Here is an 18,276-nt window from a genome sequence, read left to right as displayed (position 1 = left end):
AAGCAAAGCCCAAATCTTGTGGTCCACTGAACTGAATAAGTATGGCAACTACGGACAGTGCAGCATTCAACAGTTGCATACCGAGCAGAGGTGATTTTCTCCAGTAGCCATCTCTTACTTCAATATAGTCGTACCAACAAAGACTGCTCTTGTAAAGGTCCATCGTGGTGAAGTTTAAAACAATCTGCAATCAGAGAACAGTATGCCACCTAATTAAATCACCTGTGGTTAGTACTAGAAAATTAACCCAATAGCATTCTGCAGATCCAAAGACACAGCGGCCACATGTAAACGGGTTCCAACTGTCTAGACAGCTAGTTAACTACTCTTCAATTACTCTCACAGAATGTAAAAAGTTGTACGGGAATACTAAAAACATGTATTTAGCCTTACATATTTGAGGAAGGTTTAAGATGGATTATGCAAAAGCAGCCGCCTACAGGGGGCCTTTAACTGAGAAACACATATATGAGAATGATGATGTAGTAAAGTAATTCCTCTAATATATTTTTAAATATGGTATTTGATAATTCTCTTGCCAATTCGTCTTCCTTTCCATTCCATAACTATAAGGATCACTGACAGCCATATAAAATTTTTTTTGTTTTGGTTTGCATTTCTCTTTAACTACTGCTTTGAGAGGACAATTTACTTTCAGACAAGTTATATAGTGACAATACATATGGACAGTAATGCTGAAAGCAATATCATTTTAAAAAGTGGTACGCTGTCCCTTTTCACACAGAATCTTAATATAACTGTAATAAAGCTTTTTAATACAGAAATCTGAGTTCTGTGCATTCCTGGAACTCTTGAACTTAGATTCCCAATTTTATTGAGTGCATCCATAAACAGACGTATTTTCGATACATAATATCTCCTGTAGACCATTACATACTTGCACTTTGTTTTAGAAATACTAATACTAAACTACCATAAACTTGTTCTTTTAACACAGGAGTAGGATTCAGCTTGGATCACAGTTTTATAACAGCTACAAGCTTGACCCTGACTAGCTGGGACAGTCTTAGCATTATGCTCTGCAGTTTCAGGGATGAGTCAAACAAAAAGATTAAGAATAATTCATATTTTGTATTATAAAATAATTTCTAATTCATATCCTTTCATTGGATTTCAGTATATTTGGAAAACAAAAGCATCTTCCTCCAAATCAGTTCCTCAATGTACACTAATAAATATTTCAGACTAGCTAAAAATCATCTTTATTCATAAATGAGCATATGAACATCTTTATTTTTAGCTTTGATCCCAGAAACTCTCAATTGAAACCTGCTATTATAAAGGAAATGTGAATTGCTACACAGTAGCAAATACCTCCAGCTGCAAAAATATATCTCCATGGCAGCCTATGAAGCAGCTGTGAGTGTCAGTTAGAAGGATAGGAATTTATCCTTAGTCCAGCCTCAATGAGGAAATATAACACCAAAATAGTGGGCCAGTCGATTGAGACAGTTTACTTCTATCTCTTCTGAAGGCATCACGTTTCTCTCTAAAGAAAATGTAGTGCAATATTAAACCAGAAAGGCAGAAATTTTTCAGGTTATTCAGTTTTTAAAGATAAAAATATCTATTAGAAGAAGCTAATTTAAAGATAAAATGAAGTTCAGTGGTTTGGCCATCTAGGAGAGATACTGGAGCATTATGGTCAAGGCTCTTCTGCAAGCGATGCAAAATGGAGACAATCTTGTAACTAAACACTACGTGTGTTAATATTAGAGTAGCAAAACATTAGGGGCTGTGCTTTTGCTTACTTTTCACAGAAAAAAGCACATAAGTACAAACGGTTATGTTCTGAAACCTCTCTCATTTCTCAAGGGAAATGGGAAAAAATTCTATTTCTATAATACTAAAACCATTTCTTATCTACCCCTATCACTCAGTGCTGACAATTCATTGACTGCTTGCGTGGAAAACCCAGCTCATGGACGATTCTATCAGCTTTCACCTTTACTGCTGTGATCTCAGAGGAAACAGCAAACATCTGTAAGGTAACATATAAAGCCTAACAGCCAGGAGTCCTTTACAGTAAGGCACTTTATGCTGGCAGCCACATCCTTGTGGGATGAAGGTATGGGACAGGAAGCATGCCAAGGACCATCAGGACAGCACTAAATAAAAGGTTACTTGTTCTGATGCTTGAGTAAGGCCAAACAGTTATACCCACAAGCTGCTACCACATCCATAAAACCAGCAAAAGGGTTGCTTAAACTGCCATCTGTCTCTAGCACTGTGTTCTCCACAGAAACATCCTGCAAGCAGTTTCAGAACATTTTCAGTGTAGGAGAAGCAACAAATATAGTCTGCCCTCTCCATCTTGCAGCTCCTTCCTGCTATCACTGTAGGACCACAAAGGGAGGCAATAATTTAATCTCAGATGCATATGAAAAGAACATATGCTTTCATGTTAGTTTGATACTTTGGAAATTCCACAACATTTAGATAATAATTACTCATGTCCAGAATTGTTACTGGTACTCTGGAACATAAAGTCCTGTAACGATGAATAGCCAAATTATATTGTAGGCTTCTATCCTGAGCTCAAAGAGCAAAACGGACTAATGTGAAATCAGACACAACGGCTGCACAATCCTCTCTCTTTCTTGCAATAGAAATTATAATAGAAATAAATATATTTTAAAGAAAACATGTGCACCCTTTATATTGAAAGATTTGCAGTAACAGATATTCTATTAGCTTAAGCTATTTTTCAGTATTTATATTACCTGAGTATAGATTCCTTTTTCCTGAACTTTGAAAGTCAAAGCACAGTTGTAATGAAAAAAAACAGTTTTGAATGCTAATACTTTGTCCTATGTGGACAGGGGATGCATTAATAAGCATGTTTAAGGAGATAATGAAAATTTCCCATGTTTAATCATTCAGTGAATTAGAGCAATCAGAGCTTTTTTATAGGAAATATACCAAATCAATGCCTTTAAAACTAGTTCAGGTAGGGAATGCTGTGGGGGAGGGGGGAGGAAATAACTGCTGGGAGGGGTTTTTTTGTTTATTTTTAATGAAACTGAACCTCTTTATAGGAACATGTTAGTTTCAGTGGAAATTTTTGGTGGAAAAAGTTGCTCCAGAAGATGAAAAGTGCACTTAACAGCCAGTAACCAAATCATCAGGATAGTTCACTGCTTTACTCCAATGATTTGAACTTCCATCCCTCCAGACACTCAAGATTTTATTCCAGATCTTCCATACCTCTTCAAGTTCTGTACACACTGTAAATCTAGGCTTTAAGAGTGAGTGCTTTCTACAGTGCTGCTATTCAAGTTGAGTGTAATAAACTTCAACAGCAGAGAGACAATTCCAAATATTCAGGTAAGCATGATATATGCTTTGTATGCACTGACTCCAGTAGAGTGAGCATTATAACCTGGTTTTCTAACTAGCAACCTCTGTCTGCACACCAGCTGTACAGCTACGTTCACTCTTTGGATGGCTCTTGTTCTCCCCTTACTAGCTTTTCATCAAGATCTTGGTGAAGAATTTTTTTTTTTAATTTTCACAAAATAAGACAGTTTTCTTTCCTGTGTAACTCAGAAAATTGATAGAAATCCTTCAATGCCATACTACTCAGTTTCAAGATCACTGCACTACGGATCTAAAAATGGCATGGTCAAAGCATAAATTGAACTCCCTCAGCTGGCATTCATGCAGCTAGTACAGTTGGGCCCATCCAAATGCTCTTGTGCTCCTTCTGGTCCCAGTAAACTGCAGCACCTTCTGTTTCATCAACCTCCCCGTCTTATTTCCTGGGCATAGACTTTCCTCTACCATTTCTTCCAAGAAAGGAAACCTCATAACTCACTTCTTTGCTTTCACCTACCGCTACACCCCTCAAACTTCCCGTAGCTTACATGCACCCTTTCTCAGATGCCTAACCCACAGGGCACTGCATCTTTACAATTCAGAGACTCCTTCAGGGATGCGTACTGAAGAAATAAATACACAAATGTTATCAGAATCCCCAAACCACCTACTTTTTTTTTTAAACCTGCATAAGAAATATGCAGCTCTGACTAAAAGGGCAACCATCCATATGTTTTTCTCTACTTCTGTGTTCTTTACATTTCTGAGTGCTATTTGAGCCTACCTCAGAAAACAGCAGAGGGGACCTACACATTCTCTTCTCAGGCATGCAGCAAGTTTGTCTATCCTTTGCAGACTGTTGCAGACTGTTTCTTTATTCTTCAACCTGTCCTTCAAACAGGACTTGCCTACTATAAATTTTCTGTTCCTCTCCCGAACTCACACATTTTGCAGTTCACACACCTTCTAAAGGCTTACTCTCTTTTTTTGCTGAGTTTCTCACACTATAGGTCGGTGTCTCCTTTTGTATCTTGCTATAATACTTGAAAACCCTACCTGACAACAAAAATCTACTTGTTCTTTCACCCATACCCACCTCACCCTGCTCTGCAGGCAGAGGGGTTCACAAGGGAGCTGCCTTCTTTATCCTGGTGAGACACAGACAGCCAAGTTACAGCCAGGCTACTTTCCCTGGCTGCTGAAGCTGACCCAGCTGCCTCTGTTGCAAGCAGACTATGGAAGCCACATCCTACACCTCCTCCACTGGCTGAGCTGTTTATAGCCTGGAGGTCTCTCTCCAGTCTAGCCACAAGTTTTCCATTTTTTAAGACTCAGTTGAAACATCAGAATCCTGTTTTCTATTTGGAAATTTGCCTTTCTCCAAACCCTAGCCACCAGGATAGAGTTGGAAAAAGCTGGTTTTACTTAAGTGTGATCCTGTCATTGTCCCAAAGTGCTGATATCTAAATGGAAGTCATTAAAATTTAATGAGCCTCCTCGATGGCCCCTGCCTTTGAAACTATATGAAATAACCTTCACAGCTTTTTCTGACTCTGAGGTGCCAAGGTATTCGATGATACAGCAATTCCTTAACATTGACTGGAACTCCTGAGCTAGCTGTTCATAGACAGAACCCCCAATCTATCACAGCATGATTTCTGGTTAGGAGCCCAACAAGAATAATATATTTAAGATTCTGTTTTGCAATTCTGCAAAGTATTAGAGTTAGAGACAAGGCAGAGCAAGTGTTCGGGGGACAGGATGGCTGAAAGGCTTCCCAGCAAAAACAATCAATGGGTGTTTATTAGCACAATTAAGAAATTATTGATTACGCAGATTCAGTTGCGCCACTGCAGCTTCAGAAATAATAGACCGTATTTCCCACTGCCTGAGATAAGAAAGCACAAAATACACAGAAAATCTCAGGCAATACTAATTACATTTTCTGTAAGTTATTTTTTCCCTATAATCAGCCAAGGATTTACCTGTCCCATTTAAGCATTCATGTAAAAATTTATGAAAAAATAGAAAATAATGTAACCTATTCAAAAAGGCAGAACCAAAAAAACACTGGCACAGTTGTGACTCCCTGTGCCAGCAAAACTCTCCACACATCAGAAGGAGGGATTTGCCCTGGCAGAGGGCATACAGTGCTACTGACACCATCCTCTTTTTCTGTGTACAGATACACTATGTACAGCTATTTACTATACAGCCCTAAATCCTGAGTGAAAGTAAAAGGTGAATGAACTGCCTTGTTTAGCAGTTAAGGATGCACGTATTTTAGGCTCGGCTGGTAATTTATGATCCCTATCAATAAACGATGGCTGCAGCCACAATGTACTACTGCAGTCCTGTCCTTCACTGAATTTCCTGCCAAAGTTCGCAAGTGTCCGTACTCGTAAAAAGCAGCATGAATAGAATAAAAGCCCTTCAAATTGTGCTCAAACAGTACAATCTTAACAAACAAGAGACAAGAGCTAGGCAATCTGGACTGACGTTTTTTCAGTATATTTTTAGGTGGCTAAAGCATTCACCGAAGTTTCAGAACACAACGTGACGTACTTATAGACACTGTAATCTCCATACAACGCTTCTGAGATCTATCAGGGTCAAAACAGCAAACAAAGAAAAAAGTAAATTTAAAGATATCTTTATTGTCCCTTTAGAAAGTGGATACGTTACCATTGTTCACTAAGGAAACTTGGGATCAAGCATACTATCTGTGTCAGGTACCATGGTACATGCGTCAGTTAACACTTAGACCTTGTTTCTCCTATCTCCTATTCACATCAAGTAGTTGCTGCAAATAGGGTCCTCTGTCTCAAGTAAGATACTATCCTGTGGGAATAGCATTGACAAAAAAATCCTTTGGCATTAGCATGAATACCATCTACTCAGCTCTTCCTGAATTCTGTGGAGACTGAGAGAAGGGTGTCAGAACAGTCCCCTATAGAGACTACGTAACACGTCACATTAAATTTAGAAAATCGTGTTCAGCCTTTTTCCCCATTTTTTGAAGGGTAGGGTGGGAAGGGAGTTGGCCTTCTTACATTGCTAACTTCAAGTTAGGGACTTTCTCCTACTAAGCTTTTGTACAATGTCCAGTATAATATAGCTCTGATAGTGGTTACAGTCTCAGGACATTATAACGGTATTACAAATATATTATAGTAACACTAAAGTCCACAGATACGCTTACAAAAAGTTGTCAGCATGCTACGAATTCTTAAACCCAATCATTTTACAACTGATATATTAATATTGTTTTCAAAACCCAGGAACAATTGCAGATGAGCGCTGCAGTTTAATTTTAACTGAGCAATGGAGAGAAACCTACGTCATTTTTGTTGTTATCATAGCAATATCTAAGGAGCAAAACTGGTAGCAGTGACATAAAACTACCTATCTAGATTAATTTGCATCTTTTGTGCAAACCTTCTTTTCCTCATCTGTTTTCATTTGTTATTGCCTGCTAACCTGCAGAGCCACCCACGTCCTTCAAGCACCGATGTGTTTATTTTTCCTCCTGTTTCTCGCTCCTGCCGACAGCAGGGCTAACACATTCCAAATGACTTTGCTTTTATCCCTGATAGTGGCAACTGCTCTTACAGCTCCTCAGGATCAATTAGCATATCATGAACAAATATACTTGGTGTCTACCAGGCCCCTGAATTGAAAGAAACAAGGAATAAAGTGATCCTATTGAGAGGAAACCAAGTCCAATACAGACCAGGAGAACACTGACAAAACTGCCTGAAATGTCCGGTGGTGAATGTTGCGTTTTCTTCTTGGACTCTCCTATGATACTGAGGACGGTGCAGGGTTCTCCATTTCAGTCTTCAAGCTTGTTTTTTCGGATTGCTTAATATTGCCCACTGCCTCTTGTAAAGAAACTTACACCTATTTTTCCTGCCTATTTTTTCTCAGGTGATACTTCCCATAGCTCCATTCATCCTTATTTATTGTGAGGCAGCTTAATATTTGACCCAGTAATTTCAAACAAGATACAGCTAGAATGTTGTGAAAGCATGGCAACACCCTTCAAAAAAAGAGGTTTTGCTTTCACCACGATGTCACACTTCTCTCCAACTCTCACCAAACCAATCTTTTTTCCACGTTCTGCCTCTAAAATTGCTGTTCACAAAGAAAAGGTGTATGCACTAGAATGATACCAAGGAACACTTAAAACGAAGCTCTCTTCACCCTACTGTATACTGTTTCACTCAAGAAACAGCATCTTATTGAGCACATCAAGAATTTCCTTAGGCAGAGCACAGCTCCTAGCTCAGTCGGTGCGCTCTAGCCCCCTTCTGCAGAGACTATCGAGGAGCCAGCAGGGTGCTGGGAAACATGATGCCTTACACCGTTACGCTGAACCGCCAGCTGAACTGGATTCCACTTTGAAGGGATTTCATGATGTGAACATGTAGCAGATTGAAATAATGACTTCATTTCACACAGACAGTCACCAATGATAACGACATTGAGGTTCAAGTACCACAGGCCAAAGTCAAGTCAATGACATACAGTTCATAGTCTCACGCAAGAGACTGCTTTATGGTATACGGGTGCTTTCAATTACTATAGAAACTTTAAAAATAAAAGTAAATGAAAAGCCAAATAAACTTCAAAATGTATTTTAAAAATAGTATCTATGTTTATCTGAGGGAACGTGAAAATACCTTTTCCCCTGGAGTCACAGAGATTCGCCATATACAGTGTGTGTAGGAAGGATAACCATTTGGAAATCCTGGAGAAGAAAAGTTGCCTGTAGATTCCTGCAGTGTTTCTCCACAGGCTGAAAGAAACAAAATACAGTAAAAATATAAAATTGAATGTGTCTAATAGAGAAAAATGTGTCTTTGCAATATCTGTTTAGAATGTATTTAACTCACTGCAGATGCAGAATGAAAAACAGACTAGTTATTTTATGATTTATTCAAAACAATGACTTTAAGCCAGTCTGACATTCATTCCATTTTACACAGGATGTTTTTATTACATGAACTGTTTCACTTGTGTGCTGTCTGCTGACATAACCAAAATTACAGCAGTCTTAAAAATGTCATTGCTGTCAATCAGTTGGAAAATTATACACAACTTTATTTTGGCAAAAAAAAAAAAAGATGTGGCCACACCCTTAGTCACAGCCTTAGGAAGAACTAAAACAAAACTAAAACAAAAGCTGGCATAGAGTGATTGGCACAGCGCTGTAATTTCACCAGTGGTTTCTTTTAATATAGTACATTGCCCGCATAAGGACTAATATGACCCAATGTCACCCATTTATATTGGTACAGAAAATTTAAATCCTATATTCAACAGAATCTTTTTCAATAACCATTTGTAGATATATTAGTAATAAAGTAAAGTAAATGTAAAGTCTAAAATACCAAAAGGTTTGATATTCTTTATTACTGAAGCTTTTATCACCCATATCTCTACTGTCAATCATGCTACTAGCTGCTGGCTGACTGATAAATAACTCTTCTTCACACTAAATACAACGTTGGAAGCTCCTGCCATTCTTCACCATTAAAACTGATTCTAGTAGGGTGTCACACCTCTGTCAGTCATCTTTTTGACCTTCAATCGAATTGTTCCACCTGCTGATTTTGCAGGTGCGATGAGAGATGTGGATTTGAGAATATTATCCTGTGACTGACAGTGTAATCAGATCTCCAGTACTTTCAAATTACAGAGCTACAGCTGCCAGCAGGTGAACCATTGTATCATCAAAATCTCAATGAATTATAAATGATCTGGAAAATCTTTAAATAAAAGGAGACAAAGGAAGAGATTGTTTATGACAAAGACAGACAGTACAGCTGTAAAGGCTGTATTGTTAAAATAAGTCTAAGATGCAATCTGACAACTACACTGTAATATCAGGCATAAGCTACATTCAAGGTATTAAATATGCCCTCTGACATTGAAATGGTTATTGTGATGAAGAGAGAAAAAGATATGGGTGCATCCCAAAAAATTTTCACAGTCAAACTAACATGTCACTATGTCCTTTAGAAATGAAACAAAAAAAAAATCTTTTCTTCCTTTTATTTAAAAAAGATGTGTTTTTATGTTTAAAAAATTGTAGTCAATCAGAACAAATAACACATACACAAAAGCTGTTCAGTGCTAAATAACTATTTCTGTGCAAACCATTTTCAGTGAAAATGCTATATCCATAATTAACCACAATTTATTTTTAACCCAGTAATGAATGAAAACTTCAATAAATTGCAGAGTACTATACTGGATTCCCCCAGTGCTGACTATCGAGCTGTATCATAGCTTATAATGCAGATGTAAAGCATCAAAAGGAAGGCCAAGAGTAAAATAATTCTCTGCAGGAGCACAGGAAAGCAGAACCAGAGGAGGAGAAACTTTGCCTGAGTTGTATGCAGAATTTAGGAGATCCATGAGCAGCTAAGTATTCTGCTCACCATTTTTAGAGCCTTCTTTTGCTGTTGTTCTCCCTCATGTGTGGCTTCAGTGGGACTACACGGCATCCATGTACTCTCACAGAGGGCAGAAATATTGTTCCAGCTTTAGCGCTTCTTCTGTTTGCTCTAGCTAAATAACTATTTCACTGACATTTCTGTAACTAAGCATCCCTTCAGCAGATGACACGTGCATATGACAGTACAATACTGTTTGCCTGATTTTTCCTGCTCACAGTGCATTTCTTCTCAATGAACTCCAACTTTGACTCACAAATATTCATTATACACACAAACAAAATCACAAAAAGTGATTTGTTTGATAGGATTGTTTGCTTTTCACATCTGGGTCGTAAGAGAAATTGGTTCAAACGCAGTCCTGCAAGTAGTAAGAGGGACGGAAGACTCTGACATAACTACCCCTTACTCTATTAAAACCCTAAATTATCCCATCATAAAAGTAGGCTAACAGATCAATCAATTTAAGCATAATAGCTTTACACTTCTAAAACATTTCAGCATTTATCTGTCTCATATGTAATGCTGGATTATTTTCTCCACAATATTAATAACATTCCATGCTCCATATATATGAAGTTATGTGTAGCCATAAAACTATGGACTATAAGTAGCACATAGTTGCCATGGAACATTTTCTTTTTATAGGAATTAAAGAATTAAGCTATATAGTGTAAAACTGACTACACCCTATAACTGTAACTTAAATCCATACTAAATGCCTCTGAGCTTTCTAATGAATCGAAATTTTCATAAATATTTCTGAACTTTAGGGAAGTAAAAGAAAAATTTTAACTGGATAACTTCTACTAAGAATTAATATAATTAGAATTTATAAAATATGTTTTGGCTTTACATATTTCGCAGTATTTACCACTGAGTTTAAAATTCCTGGTTACTCAAGAGAAATACAACTAGAACAGCTTATGCTACACAATACTTGATTTAATTATCTGTGGGATCCAATCAATCAGCTCTAAGAGTTCAGAAACTGATTTCTTAATCTGCAGTAGTAGAACGACTCATCTGTAAGTTGAGTTCCATTAACTGATACAGGAGTGCTTATAACCCTGTCATTTCCAAAGCATCCAGGTGGAACAAGGTGACAAGCAAGGGCCACATTTAATATCCACATTACTGACGCAGAGAGATGCAACCTAATCCACGTATAACACCAACCAGACACAGTCCTGGAGTTCCTGGCAGGCTTCTAACGCCAGGGGGATGGCACCTCTTGTTTAAAAACACGTTTCTCTGCGATGGGTCAGTGGTTGCTGAAACAGTTACCTTTCTGTCACTAGATAATTTAAAGTTTTTCTCTGTAATTGGACTGTGGCAACTTTATTATTTGTTATTAGGCTTATAAAACGGTATGTCAGAAACATTTTTACGTGTTACAGTCCATTAGCAATGGAGTCCACTTTGACCACTTGCAGCATTGTGACTTTAGCTTTAGCTCCTCCCTCCAACTCCAGTGAAAACACAGCAATCTGCTGTGTTTTACAGCTTGAGAAGTTTAGACTTCTGATAAGCTTTTGTGTGGTAAGGAAAGGCAAATTATTTTTGCTCCTCCTTATAAAGATTACCAGTGGAAGCAAATAGCAGGTAGAGTATATGCTTACACAAAGCAATTTCTACCAGTGAAATCTGCCAGTGTTTAATTAGGTAGCCCACATACAACACCTCTCTGGTTTGGCCTACGTACACAGTCGAGTTCTGTTAAGGATTACAGGAAAATCTGCAAATGACAAAGCCTGGATCCACCAAGGCATTTAGGCAACCAACTCATTTTTTGCCCGCAGCACCAGTAAACACATACTATAATATATCGATAATTTTAACTTACCCATTTCCAAAGCGAATTAAGATTGTAAATACTTTTGACTTAGACCTAAGTCCATACAACTACCCACATATGGCACCTACAGCACATATAGCAGTCATAGAGCCCTAAAAATATCTCGTGCTGATAATGTACTCATCGTCAAAATTAAAAAGTAAATCAGTATTTGCTACAAATCTGTATCTTTCTGTTAACTTGATTCCTCTTTATAGTTACGGGTAAAAGGTCTTCATTTAAAAGTCTTAATCCTGCTGACGTAGTGAATGAAGGCTTGCTTTCAAAGGTGAACACTTTTCTGTTCTAATTTTAACACGAGCAAGTTAAGCTTGAAGATTATTAGTGAGAATTGCACAAAAAAGAATCAAGACAGGTAACCTTCACCTGCTCTCTTCCTCACATACCCATACCAGATCCTGGCAATATGGAGCGTGCTGAACTTCAACCCGCTCCCACTCCCGCTGTGTAACCTTCTACTGTCAGCCTGATACTCCTTTGCCATCCATTACGTAGGTCCTCTCTACCTGCTTTTTTCTCATGCTCTTTTTCTGACTAAGAGTATCCTACTCTATCTCCCTTTCCTACCCTCTTGCTCCTTTACAACCATATGTACATTTTAAATCAGCTACAATTCCTATACAGAACTATAACGGTAGACCTACGTTTTAGCAGCTACACCAAAGAAAATACATTACCTTATTAGATGGATTAAAAACACTTGTAATATATCCAGGCTTGAAGATCAAGGATCTGTTCTCAAATGCCAAAACACTCAAAGTCCAATATATGGTTGATAGGAAGGATCCTCAATTTATTTGCTTGTCTTCTTTTTATTATTCAGTGGTGTAATAATGTAGCTCAGTATTACAATGTAACAGAGCCCCATCAGTGGCTACGCTTTCCTCTGATAAAAAATCCTAAGCAAAATGTAAAAATCACTCAAAATTGCTACTCATAAAGTGTTGAGTCCTGGCACTTACTCAGCTGATAAGAGAGGTTATCAAATCTCATGCCTCAGCTTCACCTAGCTCAAATTATTTCTTGATTACTGAGCCCTTTCCTGAATAATGACCCGAACATTCTGAATAGCGAAAACAAACTGTGAGGCACCCTTGCAGTGATTAACTCCAGGCACCCTGATCTCAAGTTCATGGTCATGCACCTCAGAAAATGGAGCAGAGCTCTTGGACCAGTAACTGCTAGCAAGAATTACTAGAACTTTGCTTTGAATGTTAAGCTCTAAATGAAATTTGTACAATACTACAAAATATTTTTTCAAATCCCAAAAGAAAGGCTGCATTTCTCAAAAATACGAATTCATTTAAGTTACTGTTTTATGTACTTTCATTGTATTAAATTTAGGTAATAAAAATGAACACAAGAAACAATACAATTATTATTATTGTTTGCATATTCACTGCAACTCTAGCACGAGCTTAGTGATCAACATCTTTTATCTGTAATAGGAAATAGAGCCTATCTCTAAAACATCACTGTATCAGGGATCTCACTGCCTGAAATACTATGATGATCACATGATTTTTGTCATAAAATGGAATGCTTAGCTTCTCAATTTTCAGTCCCACTAGCTGCTTAAAATTTATTAGATCACAAATCATGTGCAACTTTCAGAGCGTTGTTTTCTTTATTGGGCATTTATTTTTAAGTCTTTGTCATGTTTAACACAGTCAGGCAGCTCCTACTGAAAAGATTAACTGAAAAAGATAGCATATTAGATAGAATGGTATTTTAAATTTGTAGCCTTCAGCCTAATTCTCACACTTAAAACTTGCTTTCTTTATATGGGCTGGCTCACGTGTGTAAGGCCAGAAAACCAGCATCTTTTATTCTAAAGTTTGCCAAAGTGTAGCACCAGAAAAGGAGCATGATCCTGCAACCACTGCTCGTATTTATTATCCCTCTGAAGTGTGTTCATCAGTGCTGCAAAAAATAACTGTTATTTTTACAAAGTACACTACTGCAGAACCACTGTGGTTTTACAATGCCCTGAAACTAACTTTCAGCAAGACTCTCAAAACATTGGAAGAAACGATCACTCATATTTATACCTTTTTATGAATTCTATAAAAAGGTCATTTTCTCCAAGCAATTATTTGAACATTAGCTCAAAAAGCACATTATGTCCTTCTCAGCAGATTGAAAGTCCATGTTAGAGTACTGCATACACATTCAACAGCCTAGCCTGCCATTATTTTTATTTTTTTTTTTTACTTAAATTGGTGTGACCATAAGATTCTAGCTATGTGTTTTTGATTCTTACAGACTATTTTTGCTTTCAAAATTTGTCTTTTATCAAAAAACATATATGCAATTTCTCTGTGCTTAGGAAATGATTGCTCTCTGTACACTCCTGCTAGAACTAATGCAGTCAGCAAGATTGCTATTACCAAAGCGCTCTCTATATCAAAAGAACTGAACAAAAATTGTTCCAAAAGGAATAGCTGTTCAAGAACACATTTTAACACAGTTTCTCCTCTGGTAGGCCCAGAAACTCTGTGCTTGTTCTCTACATACAGATTAGAATCCTGTGTACTCACAGCACAAAGTAAAAGCACATTTCAAATGTGCACTGCACATCAAATGCACATCAGCTGCCCCAGATCTTCAGTTGATTCTACTGCTGCTGATACGAATCTGAAGCACTGCCATCACCTCTGACCTGATCCCTCTTTTTAGTCCTTCTGTATTGATTAGGTGGTAAAAAGTAGTCATATATCTGGCTCAAAAGTTACTGAAACTTCATTAATTCCTATGAGGAGCAGGAGCGTTATAAAATCTGTGTGGCAGAGAACTGGTATATCTTCCCTTTCACAAGGGGCTTTCTGGCTTATTCTGGCTGATATATGGCACTTCTGAACCGCTTCAATTGACACCAAAGGTTAAAACTGGTCTCGTCTATGACTACAGCAAGGCAAGTAAAATCTTCTTCAAAATTACCACCATTCTGCCTAGAGTTAGAGAAGAATTCGTTCCACACGGTAACTTTGGGTTAATCCAGACGCACTACTCTCCTCTCTGCGACAGACTGCAATTCTGCCTCAAAACTACTTTGAAGTAAAATGCTAATATGCATTTGAAGCTATATGAGGCTACAATTAGCCAGAAGACATTCAAATACCAAACGTAACTGTTATAACCGTAAAAACTTTGTAATAAGATCTAGTCAGTTTGTCCATAAACACAGCTGATAGCTTGGTTGTCCTGGCTTATAATTCCTCAGATTTTGAAGTCGTGTTTAGAGACAATTGCAATGACTTAATTTGCTGCTTTTGCACTGCACTCAAACTCAAACCTAAAAGGACTTGAGTTCTGAAGTATATTAAAAGCAACTCTCTCATCTAAACTATACAGCTCACGTTTTTCAGAGCAAATACACAAACCAAAAGTGGCATTAAAGATCATGTTTTTTTCTAGTCATTGAACAACTAAGGAAAACAAAGACTGAAATGTCATGACATTAAACGCCCTTTCAAGCAGTTTATCTACCCTTAAGCACTTTGCATTCCAGAGACTTTACCTAAAGATTCAGTTCTTGAACTGCCTATGTCAGTTGCCAACATAGAAACAGACTACCAAGCAGCTGACTCAAAAAATGTATCATTCTTCTTGAACAGCCAAGTCAAACAGTTGCTATAGGTGCTTTTCGATTGTTGGTTTGTGGTGCAATACCTGGACATCTATACAGCTTTCTTGCCTGTGCAATATCTCCTTTACTTAGGCGAGTACGCTGGCCAATGGCAGGTCGTATACCATTATCATCACGGGAAGGGAGAATGGTATCCAGAAACATGCCCCTAAAAAAAATAAAAATAAAAAATAGACCCCAAAAAATCCTATCAGTTTTCTGTCACAAAACTGTCTGAGTTTTATGAATGTATAATACTGTTTTTTTAAAACTAGAATTTACATTTGGCTTAAGAAAGAGGGTAAAATGTAGAACTTTAAATATAGAAAATAAGTCAGCAAAATTTCACAGGCTGGAAAACCTTAGGCAACGCTATCCAAAAAGAGTCTTCCTTCAATACATCAATTAACATATCAGCTTTTATATTTTTGTTAGATAACAGCAGAGAAATCTCTTCTTACAATTTAGATTACACAAGGAAAAGGCACTGCTGCAGCTCAGCTACATTGAAAAAACGAATTATAAAATTATATAAAAATTAACATTTAAATAAGGCCCTATCATGAAATTCTTAATGACAAAGTTCCCATTTCTAACAAAGTTTTAAGGAAATCTTAAAGTCTGACTTACTTGTGTAAAAGTAGGCATTCAGTTAGTTTGCCAATCCTCTGTGAGGTCATCTAACACTATTAAGGCATTTCCACTTTTTTTGTTGACTTTTTTTTTTTTTTAATAACAAAATCATTCTTCTGTCATGGGTCTAACTCTATTCTAGCCACAGCTGCTTTTGAAAAATAAATGCCATCTTGCCAACCTCTGCTTGCTTTGCAACAATATACATCAACTTACCACATGAGTTCAGTAATGCTCACTCTAAATGACTAACTGTAATAAACTTCATCCAAACGTATAGTTTTATTCAAAATTTCCTCAATTTGAAATATGATTTAAAATATTTTGATAGTCTCAAATTAATTTTAGAAGAACAATGTACTAAGAAGAATTGTAATAGCATGCTACAGAGCTTGAAAACCCTTGAAATCCAATAAAATACCAGCTAACAGATGAATATGGCTCTATATTCTCTTATTTTTTTTCTTTACTTTTTTGATACTCATTTTTATACTGATAGGGCTTATATTGAAAACTAAAATTGCTATTTTCAGTTTGGAGAGGATAACATGTGTCCAAAATAATGAACGAAAAGCAATGATCTTTGTAGTTGGAGAAACTTTTTATTAATACAGACTGCTTTTTAAAATGATAATAAATGGACTATTTTGAGTATCAATACTATACACTACTCTCTCTATCCAGTCACATTTCTCGTGGCTTCACTAGAAATCTTGCAAAAATGAATGATCTTAAGATGTTGCCCTAACCTAAACTCCAAAATAAACTATTTATAGCAATTTTTACTTTCAAGAAATAAGGCACATTAGTAGTTCAGAAAAAGGGATTGTATCAGTAAAGCATAATTTTATTTTCCACTAAGTTTTGGTATAACCTGAAACTGATGCTATTTATACTTTGAAAAATGTGAAACCAATCCTCTCTTAAATCCTTTAGCACCAATCTGGTATGTCCTTTAATAAGGGAACAATTTGTAACAGTTTTAATACTGCATGAATAACATTATTACATGTGACTAGAACCTGATGATATTTTGTGATTTCTGCTACTTATCTGAATGATCAAAGTCTAACAACTAGCAGTGGGCAATATTCCCTACTGAACTTGACTCATACTTTCAAGATAAATCAGTGCAAATCAACACATGCTCTCAAGGGATTGCTGGTTGTCCGTAAACAGCATGAAGCAACCACGTTTTGTATCTTGGGGCAGGGCATGCCTACTCATGGCACTATCAGTTTTTCCCAGCTTGGAAAGTGGTGAGATCAGGGCCCCAAAACCAAATAATCCTGTTGCTGTCATTGCCCTAGGACTCTGGAAAGTCCTAGCTTGTTAAGTCACTCTATTTTATATAGGTTCTTATAATCTCTTCCTTAAGGTAACGTGCCTATAAATAGATTAAGTGATGTGACTAATATCTGCCTCATGTGGCTCACTCATGCTCTTCCAGGAATGAATTATGTGTATGCTGAATGCATTTCCTGGTAGGATTTTTTTTTTTTTTTTTGAATAATAATGATTTATATTGGAGAGAAAAAGATTAAGAAATATGCTTTATGCTTATAACGAAGGCTGGGGAGATTTCTGGTTTATTTCAGAGCCTCAAACTGGCCACAGAAAATCTATTTTATCTCCAAATAAATTTACAGTTCCTTTACAATATTTATGACTTCCATCACCAAAGCATTTTTGCCTTAAAAATGTAAAACTGGACAAGAAGCAGCTAAGCACATCACTTTCCAGATAAACTCTACTTTTTTAATATAGCTTTCAAATTTACATTACTCTGGTGATGTTTTTATAGAGTAATTAGCTACACAGCACCTTGGTATGAAATATAATATTAGCACTGTGTGAAAGACTCCTGCTTCACTTGTTGTCCACAGTGGGGCTAGTCTAGGGGAAAAACTGGTTGTACAGCTCTCCACATCCTTTCAAAGTTTCAGAGCAAGCTATGTGTGGGCTAATATGGAGTTGAGAATGGGTCAGCATAAAACATGTCAGAGGAAAAACAGCAGACCTCTATTTTATGGTTTTGATGACAGCAAGAACCTCTACAAGCAATGCAGAAGAGGCTCCAGTCTCTGTCCTAAATGGTTGACTACAGCCCTTTGCAAATGCTGTGGTTTGAATGGTAGATTTCTTAATACCGTAACCTATTCTACCCACATAAACCATAGTTACTCAGACTTCATGCAAAGTAGATTCTTCTCTAAGAGAACAGACCATATTACACATAAAAAGCCTAACCATTTTACTCATTAGATTTTTCTCAATTCAGATTTTTGTAGAATATAAAGTATCACCCCAAAAAGTGACTATTATGAAATGATGTTTCCAAATTATCTTGACTA

At 37.0% G+C, this 18,276-nt stretch overlaps 1 protein-coding gene across 6 annotated transcripts in view; it reads right to left on the bottom strand.

Moving 5' to 3' along the window:
- TLL1 (tolloid like 1) overlaps positions 1–18,276 on the bottom strand; it is a 146,769-nt gene that overhangs the window by 41,955 nt on the left and 86,538 nt on the right. For all 6 annotated transcript variants that reach the window (XM_068942426.1, XM_068942424.1, XM_068942427.1 and 3 more), the window contains 3 exons: positions 15,334–15,458; positions 8,025–8,140; positions 82–184 (listed from right to left, as the gene is read on the bottom strand). In XM_068942426.1, coding sequence (XP_068798527.1) covers positions 82–184; positions 8,025–8,140; positions 15,334–15,458 — 344 coding nt within the window. The remainder of the gene's footprint in view (positions 1–81; positions 185–8,024; positions 8,141–15,333; positions 15,459–18,276) is intronic.

This window comes from Struthio camelus, chromosome 4 (assembly GCF_040807025.1).
Source record: "Struthio camelus isolate bStrCam1 chromosome 4, bStrCam1.hap1, whole genome shotgun sequence".
In the NCBI taxonomy this organism is placed as follows: Eukaryota; Metazoa; Chordata; class Aves; order Struthioniformes; family Struthionidae; genus Struthio; species Struthio camelus.
The sequence above is the reverse complement of the archived record's forward strand: the minus strand, read 5'-3'. Positions and strand labels throughout refer to the sequence as shown.